Consider the following 18984-nt stretch of genomic DNA (forward strand, 5'->3'; position numbering starts at 1 on the left):
ACCTCTGTTGCTTGTTCTGTTTTTATGAAAAAAGATAACTTTAAGACCTTTAAGATAAGTGTGGTTCCTGGGACCAGCAACATTGGGATATCAGACACACTGAATCAGAATCTGAATTTTAATGAGATCCCCAGTGATTTGCATGTACAATAAACAGGAGCTTCTCACACTTGAGAGTTTGTATCTCAAGCTTACTATGCAAGGCCCCGTGAGATCTTGCCTGCAGCCCCAGAAATACTGCACACTGGGCATAAAAAGACAGCCACAGCAAGCAGGCTTTCAGTTTTAAAGATTTTAGTCCTGAACCAAGCTCTCAACTGAGTTGGCCCAATGCAGCATCTTGGTTTTCTTCTCTACCCTGGATTTCTCTCTGAAGCTCTCAGGGTTCAGCTTGGCCTTTCTCCACTGTCTTCCCCCTGCTGGATCCTCCCCCCTCACCTCTGGTTCACCTTACCATTAATTATAGCCTAAAGCTTTGAATATGCTGCTTTCTCTGATAACATAACGCATGACGTCTTCCCCAATGGACATTAGCCCGTTGTGTTTTTCATTTTCTAAGAGCAATAGCAATGCCATGGCAACATCTAATCTCTAGATGAGGATGGCATTGCTGAGGTAATCAGAGCAGGTGTTCCTGGAAAAGGAGACGAAGTAGGCAGATGAGGAGAAAACTATGAAGGAACCAGTTCTAAGGCAGTGTGTCTCAAACTTTAATATACATACAGGTCACCCAGGCATCTACAGATTCTGGTTTGAGAGTCAGAGGTGGGTGGGACCTGGGGTTCTAGAATTCTTACAAGATACCAAGTGATGCAGATGCTGCTGGTTCCAGGACCAGATTTTGAGTAGCAAGATTACTGGTCATGTGAGGGCAACTATTTCATGATCACATGTACTGCCCCAGAGTAGATATTTAATAAATGCCAATTGAATTAATCTGAGACACCTTGCTGGATGCTTGATTTCTCATAATAATCTTGCAAGATATAAAATGCTACTGTTAATAGCTGTGAAATTGGAATCAAGTTTACACACAGGGAGGGACAAAGACTTCTTAAACACACACAGCGTGGCAAAGGTAATTGTTGCTTACTAAATAGTCCATTGCGCTTTATAGTATCTACTAAGACAAGTCTCCCCACTTTGTATATCCTTGACCCAATAACAAACTGTTTCACCAAGACTTAATTTTGGAGGTGAATCACAATGAAAAGTGCAATTGAACAGAACAAGAGACTCAGGCATAGATCCACGCAAATAGGAAACTGAATATATGATGGAGGTAGTGCTACAGATCTAGGGGAAAGATGGACTCTCCAACAAGGTCTGTAAGGACAACTGAGTAATTCACCTGGAATTGATTTTCATGAAAGTGTGGATGTGATGCAGATCTAATACAATTTAGGTAGTTTTCAATTTAGAAAAAAATCTGGATCCAGATGTTTTGAAAAAAATTTTTACAAAGGAAATATCTGATAGTCTGTAATTTATTAGTATCCATTATTGTATGGAAGCTTTCTTATTGTTTAATTTTAATAGCAAATTTAACATAACTTTCTTTTTTACTTCAAGGTAAGGAAAGATTTCTTAATTATGACTCAAAAAGCACAAAACAAAAAGGAATTTTTTTCTTACAGATTTTTAAAAGTGTATGTTCTAAAACTTTAAAACAAACAGTTCAATAGTGAAATGGACAAAGGATATGAGTAGGCCAAACACAGGAAACTTAACTGTCCAATAAATGTGCAAAAGTGTACCACCTCACTAGCAATAAGGAAAATGCAAGCATAAACGATAAATTGCTTCTTCAAATTTAGATATTACCAAACATGTTGAAGTTCCTGTTTCTTCACATCTTTGTCAACTCTTATCAGAGTTACCATTTCACAAATATCAGATTAGCAAGTTGTTTTCCAGAGGTGACTGTCATTTACACTCCTCCTGCACACACGTGATGCCCTAGTGATTTAGACCTCATTAGAGTTCACCAACGGGCAGCTCTCTTTCTTCCAGGCACATAGGCGATGGTGCGTCCCAGCCCCTTTGGAAGGTCATGTGACTAGTTCCAGGCAATGAGCTGCAAGTAGAAGAGCTGTCATTTTTTCACAAAAGCATTTAATTAGAATACAAGAGCCTCTCCACTCCATTTTTTCTTTGTCACAGTGATGGAGAAGGCCAAGTGTCCTAGATGGTACAATTACAAGATGAGACCTACCAACAGCCTAGGACCTTGATGTACTGTGGGGAGCTGAGCCTGATTGGCCCACGGTGGACATGTAGCATGAATGAGGATTAAACCTTTGTTTGCTTTATCAACTACAATTGTGAAAGAAATGATAATCTCAAAAAGATGCATGTGCAACAATTTCTCTAGGCTGTAGACCTGGAAATAGAATTGCTGGGGCATTTATACAGAATCTGCCACAGATGAGGCATTCCTTAAATGTGAGTTATTGTAGCCTAGAATACCTAAGTTTTAGAAATACATAAAGCTCAAGTCTTCCCATCAAGCAGCTCAGACAAGTAAACTATTTACAATTCAGTATGTTTTCCCTTCTGTGCTTTTCAGCTCAGTAGCCACTAGGCACATATGGGTAACGAGCAATTGAAATATGGTGAGGGCAACTAAAGAAATTTTAAATTTAATTTCAGTTTAAAAACAGATACGGCATAAAATACCTTTTTTTTTATAATTATAATGAAACAGACCTACCAAAACAATTAAGTTATGTTTAATTGGAAACTGAACATCAGAATTGAAATGTGCTCTAAGTATAAAATATAAACAAGATTATCAAGACTTTGGTGTATATATGTACATATAAAAATCTCAATAATTTTTACATTGATTGAAAATTTCACGTGACTTGCATTGTATTTCTGTTGGACAGCACTGCTGCTCTGGACTAATCCCAAATTCCTTGGGATGGCATCTCATCTCAACCAGTATGTCTAACGGCTACCAGAACCTCAAGAAGGCAACTCATGGTGAGATTAACCGTGGCAGCAAAAGAGCTCTACATATTTCAAAAGCGCTTTATAGGTACAGGTGCCAGGTTTCTCCCTGTCAAAACTGTCCTGTACATTACTTCTTCCACCCTTATATATATCTGGTAACACCAGTGTTCCTAACCTTCCTATGTTAAATTTCCTTAAATAGAATATGTATTAGTGGCTGCCATTTCCTAACTTAGTAACATTGAAATCAGTTTCTGCCCCAGTCCCCCATTCTATTCACACTACAGCTACCCTGGAGGTCTAATACAAACCCCTTTTAAATTCCCTCTGTGTATTTGATCTCTACTCTCCCAAAATAACCACTCATTTTCCCCCAAGGTCTGCCACTAGTCATCTCAAATCTAAATCTCTTCCTTTCCCGTCTTAACTCCTTGGAGTCTAGGAGACAAGGGAATGAAACCCACTCTCCAAACAGCTCCACATTCCCTCCTTCCCAACCCATGTGGAATCAGATGCAGGGAGTTCAGTTATGTTCAGACAGATGGCATCAACAGTGCAACTACAATCATATAGTCCAGTAGGGCTCAATCATTTGGCCTCTTCAATCCAAGTCCCCTTCCTGTTGTGTGGGTTTTGGTTGGCATGAGGGCCTCCCCCAAAATTTCCTACATGGAGGGCAGGTTACATGCTCACCTACATTCTCTGCTGAGGTGAAGGAAAACTGCCACTGCTGCCCAAACCAGCAACACTTGTGAATTTAGGTCAAAGCAAAACAAACAAAAAATAACAATAACTGAACCTCATATCAGGGTATACGTGGTTAACCACCAATGCACGTAATTTAAAATACAACCTGGTGGGATTCAAGACACACATGTTGTGCAGAATGATGCCTTTGTGTATTTCAGAAATGTATCATACAAGATAGACACAGAATAAATGAACATCTTGCTTAACAATTGAAATAAAAGGGCAGAGAAATTTATTGATGCTTTGTTTAACAAGATTTAGGCCAACACCTCTGTATCTATATACAAACATCTGTTTCAGAAAAACAGCAGCAGACCCACAGATGTTGAGTCGACCTATAATGGCTTAAAACAAGTTATGTGACGTTTTCTTTTCTGCTCATATTATGCAGGAATTCAAAACTCATTCCAAATGCTGAGCAGTATCACATCTTCATTCTGGGATGACATACAGCATGCCTTAAAGAAGAGGGCTGGAGGTTTGAGAGTTAATGCTTTGTGCTCAGTTTAGTTCAACAAACTCTTGGCCCATAATGGGGGTTCAGATGTTACGGGTTGGGAATAAAAACGTGAACAAAATATAATGTATTAGTGTATACTTTTTGAGTCACTCAATTTTTTTTTACTCTATTTGCCTATCCTTTAAATATAACAAGGTCATCCCATTTCTGGCTGCCAAAAATGTAAGAAAACTTACTTTTAAAAAAGTTTTAAGATAATTTTATTAGTAACTACTATTAATAAAGGAGCAGAGTACCTTCAAAATCACAAATACTCACAGTTCTGGCCCTACACCATCCAATTTTGTTAGAAATTTAGTCATTTCACAACATTTTCCTATATACTAACAACTTATATCCAAAACTCTTTACGTAGGGAAAAGTTATTTTTGCTTTCCCATTATTTTAACAGCATTCCAGGAACCCTCCTAACTCCTTAAAAAGTACTGTAGTCCTGAGACTACAAAAGTTTGACATATTTTCTACTTGCAAGGTTCAACTCCATATGAGTATCAATCTGTGTTTTAGGTAATACTTGAAAAATTGCTGATGCTGTAAAGTTTAAATATTTCATGTAGACAAATACTCTGACCAGATTTATGGCCAACCCTCAGGCCAGCCTTTCAGCAAAGATGCTACTGAGTCAGAGTGAGGTATAGAAGAAGAAAAAAAGTAAAATTCACAGCCTCTTGTTCTTCTCTCCTCTTCTCACCACTGCAGAAACCTATTTTAATGCTGAAGAAGGTGCAAATCTGTAAGTGATAAAACTTCAGAATGTTCTCCTTTAGGTAATGAAGCAGAATCCATTTCCCAAAAAGCATCAACTGAAAATGTGCAAGGGCTAAATACTGTAATGAAAGACTCGAGAGGTTTCTACTCACATTTGTTCACACAAACCAGATCCCACATCACTTCCTGTACTTCCATTTTCTATCAATGAGATCAGATACTTATAAAAATGTATTTCCAAAATAAATTATTTCTAGAATATAAAAAGTTGTACATTTTCCAGACCACATTTCATTATAAAACAGGAAATCAGAAAACTAGCTACTGGTATTTTCATATGGTAAAAAATATTTATATGTGTACACACACATAAAAAAATGAATCCAGCATGTTTCAAGTTGCAATAAAAATTAGTCAACAAATCAACTTAGTGATCATGTATTGAATTATACATAGGAAATGTTGGTTATCTGTAATGAAGACCAACCACAGAGGAGTATAATCCCATCTGTCAGAGGATAATATAAGACTTTACCATGTGGGGAAAAAAAATCAGAGGTCTCAAACTTGCCTACCCAATAAGACGGAACTCTCACTACTGATGACTTTTTCAGATACCACAGCTCCCCCAACCTCCACGGCTAGTTCCATCCACTGTGCCAACAAACCCTACCAGAGGGAGGAAAATATGTGGGGTTGTCCTGCAGTTGTGCCACTTGTGTTCTGCATGAAGGTGCACACATGACTGGACAAGCAAGGACTAAAAACGAGTATGAGCTGCACTTGCCAAGTCATTTTCCTCTGTAACTATCCAGAGGGCATATTTTTTCTAATTTGCACAAAGGTGCTATGTTGGTGGGCACTAATTCTGACAGCAGTTGGTAGAGAGGAAAATGGGAAGGACTGTTCTCACAACTGCTTCCCCAGGAAAGGCAAGCAACAGGGTGAAAACATGACAGGGGCCAAGATAAATTAGAAACAGACTGCTACTCTCAATGAAAACCAGGGACAGTGTGCCTAAAATTTTAGCAAAAGTGGTACCATGTTTCAATTTTGTTGATTCCTACTGGTTTCTAGGAGTTTCATGAGGGAAAACTTGAAGGGCCTCAAAGGCACAAAAGGAAAGACACAGGAGTTGAGCAGGGAACCTTTCTTTTCCACATGGGGCCGTTTTGATAAATTGCTCAGAATGGCAAAGGGGTACTAGGATATGAACTGAGAGAGCAGTGTTCATGACACATAAGTGACCGAGGTCTCCAGACGAGTTCCCAAGTGGATACTAAATTTAAATCCCTTCTACAACTTTCTTTACAATCCTGCCTGGAATTGTCCTCCCAAGTTTTATTTGTTATAATAAACTTGTACATGCACATTTTAAATTAGCCACTTAGTTTATATTTGTGGGAATGGGAAGAGAGAAGACTTAACTCTAGACAGTTTCCCTCTGTGATAATCTCTTATTTCCAAAATTGCATACTTCCTCTTCAATTACTACTAAAAAGCAAGCAGAAGCTTTATACTCAAAAATGTGTTCTGTCTTCTCCTGACAACTGTTTTTGAAGTAGTCGATTCAGGCATACCCCTGGAACCAATTTTTAAAATGGGTAACAAATGCATAACTCTTTGTGTCATACAGAATCATTATGAGAATTATAAAGTGGAGGAGAGATTCTTCTCTAACGAAATCTAAAATAAAAAAAGTAGAAACAGAACTTCCACTATGTACCAAATATTTGGGAGACAAATTAAAGAATTAAGACTACAAACACATAGGTTTGATTTTTCAGTAGCATTTTGTGATATAAAGAACACATGTAAAACTCTCTAAACTTGCCCCTCTCAATGGATTATGAAAGATCAGTATCTACTAAGAAAAAGGGCTGCTAAACAAAGAAAGGCCTCAAATACCACTGAAAACTTACTGAAAGTTTCACATCCTCTATAAAGAAAAACTTATATACATAAATTTGTGCGTAGTTTCAGGGGCTTCAAATACCTTCTGAGGTCAGTCACAAAGCTCAGGTTAAGACCCCTGGGTCTCAGCATTCCCATGGGGGACCTGAAGAATTCACAATCCTTCCACATTTCTGCATTCCACAGTTACATTTCTACTGAGTCGGGGGAAAAGAAAATTAAAACAAAACAAATTAAAAGAAAAAACTTATTTTTGCTCCAAAGACCAATACTTTACTTATTGTTTGCCCTTAGAAGAAAGAACATCCCAATCTCTAGTTGCTTCTATCAAATGCCGTTGGCCATGACTCATCCACTCTTCCTGGTCTTCATACAGCCGCCCACAAAACCAGCACTTAAATATGCACTGTGACGAATCATCAGGCAAGGAATCTACCACCTGGTAATTGTTTTTATGAACTTTTTTAAGCTTCATTTTCAACATCATCTGCCTTTTTATCTGATTGGCTTCCTCCATGTTCTGGTAGGTAAGTCGTACATGATGCCGTCTGATGCCAAGCTGACACCTAGTCCTCTCTGATAAGACGACTTTGAGGACATTGCCTTTGTACTTGTTTATTACCTTCATCACATTGGTCACTTCTGGCGAGTCAACATCAGGATGGTTTAACACAATGACTGGCTGGTTCCGCCGGGGGCATTTAATCAACTGGTCTGGTTTAGCTGCTATAAGTCGAAGTTGTCTTGCAACCTGAAAAATGGAAGGATCTTTGAAACAGCGGCTGGGATCAGCTTGGATTTTGTTTTTCTTCTTGGATGAGTTTACTTGTTTGGTTTTATTTCTATTTAGAGGAAGATTTTTAGAAAGGAGTTTTCCTTGCTTGTTCAAGTCACTGCTTCCTTGCTGTCCATGTAGGGGGCCAGTTCTTCTAGGGGTGGTGCTACAAAGAGCACTGTCTTTTCTCTGCTTAGGCCGAAGAGATGTCTCAACATTTTGGGACATGTCTATTGGCCCACTTTCATCTGCCAAAGGTTGTAAGTCTGAGTCTGTCTGTTTCATAGGGCAGAACGGAACAGGTTTTAACTGTGTTTCACTGCAAGGTACACTGACAGGTGCTTCACATGTAGCCTCTATAATGTGGGGGTCCTCAGAAGAATTAAGAACCCTCAACACAGCCCCTTTGGGGATCAACACTGGAGCAGCAACATGAGGCTTCTTGGTTATTCTGCTTTCACCTTTCCCATCACTGCCATCTATACACTGTGGATACATTTGCTTGTGAATAAACTGTCCATTAATACCACCATTATCCTGAGGTTTGGGGGGAGTGCCTGTGGAATAGCATGGACCAGTAAATGACACATTAATTTCTTGAATACCTTCAGGGGTAGCCTTCGAAGTTACCTTTGAGGCCTGCTCTATGGAACGACGATGCGCGTTATTTGCAGGCAAAGATGAAGGCTTGCCACAGGATTCAATTAACTGAGCAATCTTTCTGCGTAACAGTTCAATTGACTTTATTTTGGATGTTGAACTATTCCACTTAATGGCTTCAGGGACATTTTCAGATCCAGTGCTTAGAGAAAATACTGATGAGATGACTGGGCCATCAAAAGAGTCGTTATTCCTTTCAGAAGTCTTTAAATCCAAAGGCTTATCCCCTAGCTTTTGAGATCTGATTCCATCTTCTCCAGTTTCGTTTATGTGTAAATATTCATTTTTATGTTGGGAGGAAAGCTGGCCTGTATTTGAAACTGCCTCATATTCTTCTGTCTGGTTGTCTTTCAGCTTTCTATTAGAGGAAACCATTTTTAAAGGAATACTGATTTCACTTCTAGATTCCAGGTTATTTTCACTTTTGGGCAATAAGCCCTTTTCTCCAGAGAAGGAAATGGCTGCAGAAGCTGTGAGAGGAAATGACTGCTGTAAGTCACTGTGTAAGTTTCTTCCATCTTCAGCAAAAGAAACAGCAGTCTTACATGAAAAAGGGTTTGATGAAGTTCCAAAACCATGCAAAACACTGCTTTTTACTACAGATGATGGAGAATGGTCTTTTAAGGCAATGGAAGGAAGTGCAGTTCTATATGGATACACATTATTTTTTTTCTGCAAATCTTCAACTCTATTAAAATTCAGAAGGGATTCTCCATGGTTGTACATACTAGAATTTGACATTAAAAAATCATAAGACCTTATCCATTTCAAATTCTTAAGTTGCTTGTTAACTGAAGACTGAAGATTATTAATGTCTGCCAGTTTTCCAACATTCCCTTCAGTTGTCTGTGACTTTGTTTGCTCTACAGATACTTTTTTTTCTTGTACATTAGGAACTTTGTCTTTAGGCATAAATTCAGAACCCCCATCACGTCCATTAGCTTCAAGGCAATTATTTTCTTCCAAAGGAAACAGTTTCAGAACAAGCTGTTGTGTCCCATTCACAACTTTCACATCTATCAACTGGGCCAAACAGTTTGCAGGGACAACTAGTTCTGCTGGGGCCACAACTGTTAATGGCATACCTGGCTGAACGGGTTCTTTTGCAGGAGATAACACTTCTACTTCAACATTTTTGTTCTCAAACAGATTGACTTCATTTGGCTCAAAAAAGGTCATTTTATTTGGAATACACACTACATCTTTTTGGTACTCCTTTGACTCAGGTAACATGATATTGTGCATTTTGTCTTTTTTTGTGTGGAGGGAGAACCTTGAAAGTTGATCGGACAACTCATTTTGAAATGTAGTCCTTGAACTGGAAGCTTTAAAAAGCTCTGTGTTTTGTTTTGATGCACTGGATATTTTCGACTCCAACTTGGCAACAGTTTTGGGCGAGCGTTTTCCACCAATCCTTTCATGCACCCTCTTCCGGTGTTTGACAATATAATCATTTCTAATAGCACCATAGTCACAATAGTCACATTGATAAGGGAATATGCCTGTATGTTTCACCAAATGCCTCTGAAACTCTCCTTTTGTGTATGAAATGTAGTTGCAATGAGAACAAATGAATTTAATTTCTTCATGTTGAAGTGTGTGCTTTTTGTACTGGAGAGGGTCCTTTGTGGAAAATCGGCATTTATCACAATAGTATTTACCTGGCTTAAAGTTCCTTACCTTAAACTTACTATTGACAGAGCTTGAGATGGCTTCTGTTTTATTTCCTACCTGAGCAGCACTGGGATCACTGTTCACAAAATGAAAATGCGGAGGAACACCTAGGTTGCATTGGAAACAGACAAATCTATCTTCCTTTTGGCTTTGCCCAGCACCTTTTTTCAAATCTTGCAAAGGGATTTTGTGAACACTTTTGCACTTTACACATGTGGCAATGGTTGTCATGGCAGCCTCTGCCTCTGAGCCTTGATACAAAAGGGTTTGAGCTTCTTGTCTATCTGGTCGAGTCACTCTGTTAGCACTAGGTTGTTTGGGGGATATGGTCAAGGAATTATGTCCATCATTCATTTGCATAGTATATAAGTGCTGTCCAATATCCTTCATCTTTTTTATCTGCATTTCCAAAAAGTCCATTGAAATTCGGAAAGACCTCATGTGATAAAATTCTTAGCAGACATTCTTCAACATATTTTATGATTGGCAGAGTATACTACCTGGGAGTATACTTAATTTTTTTTAATTCACAGCCACAGTAGGTGCATGAACTCAAATTATGATGGCTTCCCTTCAATCTGACATTCCAGGAAACACTAAAAGAAGAAAAAATCATAAAGCACAATTAATACATGCACTTAAGGTTTAGCTAAGCTATTACAAACATACTCTATAGTTCAATGGCCTTGGGAATTTCACACTAAATCTCAACATGTTATCTTAGACACAGGTTGAAAGCATCTTAGACACAGTTGGTAAACAAGTCTAAAGTGAAAGCACTTTGAAACTCAGGCCCCATAAAAATCACATTAGACCAACCAAAAACAGATATACCAAAAGCAAGGAAGTCATTCATTCAGAGTAGTCTTTGACTAATAAAAATGATTTTTGTTTTTTAGGTGCACGGTCTGGGATTGATTAATAAAAATTATTTTTAAGAGGCAGTGATTACCTCCTAGCCATTTCACAAGTACAATTTCATATTAACTTCACTATAACCTTGTACAAGAGGTACTGTAATTTCAATTTTAGGACACATTAGTTATCAAGTTGTCAAACTACATGAAAGCTTATTATCAGATTGGATACCAACTCTCTTGCTTTTATACTCTCCCTGCTTTCACAGTTGGTAGGAAGCTAGTCACACTGACAATATCAGGCAGACAAATAATTACTCCTTCTTCCTTTACATCTTACTAAGGATCTGTCACATGCCGGGCAGTATTCTAAGTGCCTTTTTTGATTAATATCAAAAGTGAATCAGGGGCGGGCCACAGTGGCTCAGCAGGCAGAGTTCTCGCTGCCATGCCAGAGACCTAGGTTCGATTTCTGGTGCAGGCCCATGCAAAAAAAGAATGAGCACTCCCCCCGCCATGATGTGTACATTATAGGATGATACAGGGTGCTTATTTATTTGCCAGGAGGTGGCAAGTTAACTGGAAAAAACAATACCATAAAGCAAAGAAAGAGGGATAGGGAGTGCCTGTGTGAGGGTGTAAAAGGTGAGGAGCTACTCTATTATAACCAGGAAAGGCCTCATGCTAAGCTCGCATCTGAGCAGGGATGAGTGCAGTCAGGAGTGAGCTGTTGGGAAGAAGGGTCTTCTAAGCAAAGGAGAACAAGGTGTTGTGGGAAGTGGGCCTGACAAGCCCGAGGACCAGCAAGAAAGCTCTGAGGCTGGCAGGGAATGAGCAAAGGGGAGAACAATAAATATGGTCAAAGGGATAAGGAAAACCATTATGGAAGGACCTACAACCAAGTATTATAAGGATGTACCTTTTCCTCAACATGAGAAGAGGAGCCAGTGGCAAGACTGGAACAGTGGCATGACACGATCTGACTGTAATTTCAACAACTTCTAGCTGCTATGAAGAGAAGAGTGTGTTAAGGGCACAACAGTGGTAGCATGGAGACCTAAGTGAGAGATGGCAATGGTCTGGCCCGAGGTGACAGATATTTCTTAGAGAAGTATTCCAATATAGGTACGTGTGTAAAATCGTGACCAATTTTTCCATAAGAATAGTTAAGTGATCTTTAAAGACACTATCTTCAGAAAACAGAATTAGGAGCTAAAAGGAAAAATCATTCTAATTTGTTATCTGCTAAATGCCTTTTCTTTCATGACCTTAGGCAAAAAGTCATTAAACCTTTTGAACCTCAACTTTTTTCATCTGACAATCAGAATTACGGATATTTACACAACCTCTAAACAGAGCTGCCATGATCTGAAGTGCTAAAGAACATAACAACACTTGAAATTGCTTCTCTAATTGTCAAGAGGTACACAGAGGCAGCAAGTAAATGTCTGTTCAATGACAAGTAGCAATATGAGGGAGAATAAATAGCTTCTTTCTGGCACACTGCTAACGGCCATACAAACCCAGTCTGAAAGGCCAGCTCAGGAAGCTGAAAGGTCTCTAGGTAGAGCTAGGAGAAACAACTGTTACTCAGATCTAGTTTGCCCTTTAAGAGCAGGTCTGGAAAGAACTACAGAAATACATAATAACTGATGACAAGCTTTATTTTCTTTTGCAGTGTTGCCTTTTCCTGTTTTACTTTTGCAAATAGTTGTCTCCATTCAAAAATAATTTCCATAAATAAATTAATGGAATGAAAAAAAAAATTCAACATGCAACCACGACCTGATGGCATCCAGGGGCTCAATGAGAGTACCTTACTGTAAGCTGCATGTAATAATTTGAGACTGACCAGGCAAAGACCTGCGGGGTTGCAAGATGCTATAAATCCCCGCAATGTCCCAATGGGTATGTTTACAAGGTGGCTGCATTTTTGGAGAGGGCACACAAATCCTCAAACTGGCAGACAAAATGGGCAGTAACAAGGAGTTTCATTTTCCACTGCACTCCTTCCTAATGGATACAACAGGAAGAATGTTCAGCAGACTCACTGGCTTAAGTTGATGGGCCACTTATTTCCCAGTCTGGCAAACTGGCTTCAGTGAGAACTGCTGCTAAGTGACTTCAAGCAAGCCACCTATCTGTATCTGCTTGCCCACCTATAAAACGAGGGGTTGGAAGACAAGATTTCTGTGTCCCGCCTGGCACCACAGATCCTTAAGTCATGGCTTTTTATAGTCATGTCATCATATAGCCCATGTCATCAACATGCTTGAACAGCATTTTCAGCTTGTTTAAATAGAGGAAGCCATAGCTATGACCAGACCCTAAAACACAGGCCTCTAGAATGAGGTGGCTGAAGAGGGGTAATAAAGGGCATTGGATCCAGGCTCACAAATCTGGAGAAGCTTCAGAATTGTGTTTACAATATATATTCCTGGGTTTCATCCCAAAGCTAGTGAATCTGAATCTCAAGGGGTAGGGTTGGAGCAGGGGAGATAATTTGTACTTTTAAAAGGTGTTCCAGGTAATTCTGACGAAAAGTCAGTGTTAGGAATTACTGGTTGAAGCTTCCAGAAATATTTACTGATTGATCATGCAACTGATGACCTAACACTGCCACAAACAAAACACTGCTTCCTCCTTTAGGAGGCTAATTTTACTTTCACATAGTACACTGTCAAACATTTACCCTTGAATGAAACCCAAACTAGCTTTCCTGTAACTTTCTTCCATCCTGGCTATGGAGCTGCAAACAAATTAAAACAGGAAAAAAAGCAACTTAATCCCTTTAGATCAATCAGTTACTCATCTGTACATCTCTTCTCTCATCCTGCCCTTAGTTCTCATTTATGTTTAAAAGATTTGCATGAGGATCTCATCAGTCAGTATATATATATATCTCTGCTCTTAACCAGCCTCAAAATCCTACTAGTAGAAAAGAGGGAATGTGGGACAGGGAAGGCTAGGTAGGGGGAGACAAAGAGTAAGGAGGGAGGAGAGGGGGGAAAAAAAGAATCTAATTAATTTGCTTGCCTGGTGCAACTTGCTTACCCAGTTATACATCCAACCTAACACCTTATTGTTAATCCTACGAAATTTTAAAATAAATCACATGAAGAGATTCCTCTATTTTAAGAATCATCCAAACCAGGATTCCATTTGAACATTTTCAGTTTTGTAACACCTTTCCTAGCCTACCAGATGCTTCAACAATCACAGAGCACAAGATTTCTGCCACTTGCTTCCAAGTTCTTTCAAAAGTTGGGGGGGGGGGGGGAAGGAAAAAAAAAAGTTAGGGGAGTAATTCCTTCCAAACTAAAGACTTGAAATCTAAGCTAAATTGGACTATAACAGCATGTACTTAAATCTGGAAAAGCAGAGTTTATATTGGGAACAATTAGTAGAGAGCATCCTGATGAAGAAAAGTCAATGGGGTAAGCCAGCTACAGTTCATGAGGAATGCATAGTCCTCTGGGAGGTGCCTTTGCAAAATTATCTCAGCAGTTATTCTGAATTAAGATCTATAGGAGCAAGCGCTGATATGAAGCATGAGGCTGTGATTAGCTATTAGTTTAATGAGGAAGACAAGACATTTGAGCCATGACCAAATTTAGTCACCTGTATGAAAATATCTTCTTGGCTTCTAAACCATTCTCAAAATAAAGAGTGCTACATCAGCACTTCTCTCAGTCCAAGTGAAAAAAATGTCAGGCTTCTTTACAAGCAGATGAAGTTTTCTATGGTCTTGCAACTTGGGTGGCTAGTCGTAGGGAAAAATCTCAGATGTAACACCCCAAGACAGAGTAAACTGACACAGTAGGATGGAAGAATGGAGATGGCTTCGATGCTGGTTTACATGTGAACACTCCAGAGGCCACAGCAGGCACATCTGAGCAATAGGTGGCCAAGACCCTGTTTCCTCCATACATCTACCAGGTTCACATCCAGGTACAACCACCTGTGAAGCTGGGTCCTCCTGACAAGTTACTGCCCAATGGGCTGATGATCAAGGATTATGTAAAACAGTGTAGATGAAGGATCTTGCATGGGCCTCATACTGAGTGGGCACTTGATAAATTACTATGAGCATCAGGGTCAGTGTTTACTACCTTTCAAACTCAAAGCCTGTCTACACTTGACCTCTTGGGACTAGAAAAACGTATTCCTTTGTTCAGACACATTACGAGAGTTCTCAAAAACACGGAAAAATACTTATTACTGACTTTGGCACAGTAAATAAGATGTTAATCTATTATTAAGTTGCCTGTATTCCAAAAATTACTTAACAGCAGATAATGAGCTTTTTAATGTAGAGTCATCTATAGCATTAGTTGAAGATAACTGTCACGCACCAGTCATGCACCAAAGACAAGTGGCACAGGGCATCACAACACAGAGACACTTCTAAAACGAGTCTTGTTTTTTCCTGAGACAAGGCCTAAATGCATTTGCTGTTAGTAGGTTTTTCTTTTTAATTTTGAGCTCACTTGTCCTGGTTTCTTGAAGACGTACAGACATACACAGAAAAAAATACCAGTTTGGGGGAAAAAACAGTGACATTTAGAGCTATAAAAAACATGAGCTATTGTGAAAGTCCTTGCCTGATTTCTAAATGCTGGACTCTGACAATGTTCAAAAGAATTAGAAGAACTTAAAATAGTAGTCAGAACTACAAATTTTGGAATAAGAGTACAGGGATTTAAATGCCAGCTCCATCATGGCCTTGGGCACAGTGCTGAACCTTGTGTTAGATTCCTCACCTGTAAAACTGAGACAGTGATAACATCAGTCTCACAGAGCCATCGTGAGGATTTAATGAAATAACGTTGAGTACGTGTGCTTCGGTAAGTTACTGGCATATAAGCATACAATTTACACGAGAAATTAGTGTTATTTTCCATGTTTTATGAAGAAAACTGAGGTAGAAATTATGCCGGTCACAAACAGTGAGCTAAGATACAAGTTTCTTAGCTGCCAGGCACTACTCTTCCCAGAATATATACAAAATTTCACTGTATAATTTTAACTATACTTTCTTGGTCCTACCACAAAAAAGATAATTTAATACTTATCAACTTAACCCTGCCCCAACCCCAGCCTTAACAGCAAAGTATCTACCAGACACTGCTAATCATGGCAAAGAGGCAACGATGACTGTACTCACTACTGTTGAGGTTTCCATATAAACTAGTTACTAGACTACATTTTCTTCACCCACCTCCCTCCAAGCCGAGCAGAACTGTGAAATAGGCTTCTAAGCAACTGTTTCCCTTCTAGAGGATATGAAAACTAAAGCTGGGCAATGCCATTGCATGCATGCAACATGGCAAATCAGCTTGTCCATGAGACATGTTTTGTAAATTCAGTTATCTGTTGACTTCCTACATCCTAATGGATGGAGAAGAAAGTTTTAAAAGCTCTTTCCGGCACTCCTGATCCTGAAATCCTCCTTTCATTGTGGCTTCTGCAGCATTCACCACAGGGGAAGGGATATAGCAGCTCTTCCAGTGAAGAACAAATGGAATGGAATTAGAAGGTTTTCAGTTCAAACTCCAATCCTGTCCCTTATTTACTGGGTCTTAAGCAAAGTATTTCTCTCTATTCATTTACAGGCAAGGAAATAGGCTTTAGCCAACAAACTTAAAAGAGTGATTAGGTGAAGCAAACTAGATAGCGCATGCAATGCTCTCAGCCCAGTAGCACAAGGAGATGCTCAAAAAATATTATCTATGTTCCTTTTGTCTATTTGGCTGTAGCAAAGGTTTGTCTAATTAACATTCCTCAGACACCAAACTTTCACAGGCTTCTACTATGAAGTCCTCAGTCATATATAAATTAATACCCGATTACGGAAAAAATCTAATAGTAGACATACAAATTGCTAATATTTCCTAGTAGGATGGCATTCAGCAAGAAACTATAGCCTCAGGAAGAGCTCTTTCACAGACCGTACAGTGCGACCAAATGGAACTGAATGCTGAATGGGTAAAGGGATCGAAAAAATGAAAAACACCAAGAAAGCATTATTTTTGCCAAACTCCCTTGTGCTTAGAAATGACTGAATTACAAGTCAAATCACCTTTAGGATGCTAAATTTCCTTCTGAAACCAAGTCTTTCACATTTCAGCAACATAATGTGGCAAGAAGGCCGCAAGAGAGAGGTCCTGCTGTGATTCTCCACTTTCCACATGAAAGAAGCTTGGAGTAATAGAGTGGAAGAATAATGACCTGGAGACAACTAAAAGCAAGGTATAAAACCTACATTTTGGCTTATTAGCTGTGTGATTCTGGACTCGTTACTTAACGTCTCTGAGTTTAGGTATGCTCTATTGAAATGGCAATGGCTGGCGTGAAGATAAATGAAGAAAACGCAAGTAGTTTTATGCTTGGAAAACAATAAATGTTCTGTCAAGAAATCAACATATTTTTCTAAGACTCCCGTAAAGGTACAAGAGTCCAGTGATGTCCAGGGAAGCAGAAACTGATAGCTTAAATAAACCAGATTAGATAAAGGTCTAGCAAAATGAGTTCATCAGTTGGCTGGGGGTGAGGATCTTCTTCTCCCCCACCCTCCTCTCTATAAAGGCATTCTTTTGGGATCCACTTGACACTGTTGAGCAGGTCAATTGAGTCTACTTCTGAAGATAAAGGAAATTTTATATAGTGTTTTGTTTTTTAATACTTTGAGAAAACTTTTCAAAAGGAGAATATAAGCAGTGCTAGAATGCTTAAAATGTAAAAACTTGCAGATCCATTTGTGGGAGGAAATGTTAAGGAGTAAAATTTGTTTCTGTAACATAACAAAATTCTATGTTATGAAACAAATCAAGTGTCACCAGGACTCTAAAAGGTGCTAAAGATCAAGGACACATATGGTTCGCAATCTTGGCTGCATTAGGGTGACAAACTCGTCCTGATATGCCTGCGAAGTTCCAAGTTTTAACTACAAAAGTCCAAGGCAACCCAGGATGATTAGTACCCTACTAAAAACCAGAATTAGCTGAGATACTTTAAAAGTAACAGCACAAAGATTCCGATTTAATTAGAGACAGGAAGGCTAGTCACTTTATTCTAATGTCAGAATTGGCGAAAGGCAGCAGCTGGTGACTAATCAATATTTTTTTCTACTATCACACTTTCCTCAAAAATAATAGCTCACACAAATACAACATTTAAATAGACCTCATGGGAATGTGGTTTGCAAACTGCATCATGGTCAGCGGAGAAAGTGTTATTTCTCAATGCAGACTGACAGGGTGCAGACTCTTGGGTCCTCACCATAAAAGGGTTCAGAGTTGCCAGGGAGGCCTTGTCCTTCCACACCATCATCCTTCTCCCGCCCCATTCTTACAGGAGCAGACAAAGACATGCTCCAGAGAAGGGAGTGGAGGCTGTGAACCAAAGGGTCCTAGTCAAGGTCTGCTGCCACTTGAGCAGTTCTTACTTCCTGTCTGGAGTCAGACAGCTGCAGAAGCGAGTCAAAAGGGTGTCAAGTCCCGTGGGTCGTTCTCTTCCAGGCTTTTTCTTCTCAGGCACAGTGTCCCATTGGGTCTCATGAGTTCAGGTCCTGAAGTAGCCTTCCAAACTCAGAACCCTGTGCAGCAGGTCCAGGCACTACCCAAAAAACCCTGCAACAAAAGCCAGATGCTTGGATTTAAGTTCTGGATCTGTACAGCTTTGATTTCTCAGGGTGTATTTCTTGAATAAAATAAAGGGTATGAGTCCCAGCAGTACTTCTCAAGCAGCAATGTGTGGCAAAAATCACTCAGGGAGCTTAAAAAAAGAGAGAGAGAGAGAGAGAGGATCCCCAGGACTGGAGTGACCTTATGAATCAGACTGCCCTTTTCCTGAGGTGGAGTTCAGACATACGATTTTAAATTTTTCCCAGATAATTCAGATGGTTCCCCTACCCTCTCAATGATAAGAATATCTGGAATAGATGGTCTTTAGTCACTGGACTCCAAGGATGAATCCTGGAAACTGCAGGTGGCTGGGTGGCATATGTGAACAAAGAAAATGCAGACAGTAAACAGACAGACAGCTGGAGAACAATCAAGACTGGAGAAATCCTTGCTGGTGAGGAACTCATGTATCATAATCAACAGCACAGGGGGGAGCCACAGAAGGCGCTCAATATATATGGCCTGAATGAATAAATGAATGAA

The 18984-nt window shown here is 39.4% G+C and overlaps 1 protein-coding gene across 7 annotated transcripts in view; it reads right to left on the reverse strand.

Moving 5' to 3' along the window:
- Window positions 1-1627: 1627 nt before the first annotated feature.
- The window catches only part of ZNF518B (zinc finger protein 518B), a 40934-nt gene continuing 23577 nt past the window's right edge, over window positions 1628-18984 (reverse strand). For 3 of the 7 annotated variants that reach the window (XM_077136398.1, XM_077136395.1, XM_077136396.1), the window contains 2 exons: window positions 18264-18447; window positions 1628-10555 (listed from right to left, as the gene is read on the reverse strand). In XM_077136398.1, coding sequence (XP_076992513.1) covers window positions 7128-10400 — 3273 coding nt within the window. In that variant the 5' untranslated portion in view covers window positions 10401-10555; window positions 18264-18447 and the 3' untranslated portion in view covers window positions 1628-7127. The other 4 variants (XM_077136400.1, XM_077136394.1, XM_077136399.1 and 1 more) reach the window with 3 other exon arrangements.

This window comes from Tamandua tetradactyla, chromosome 19, assembly GCF_023851605.1.
Source record: "Tamandua tetradactyla isolate mTamTet1 chromosome 19, mTamTet1.pri, whole genome shotgun sequence".
Taxonomy (NCBI): Eukaryota; Metazoa; Chordata; class Mammalia; order Pilosa; family Myrmecophagidae; genus Tamandua; species Tamandua tetradactyla.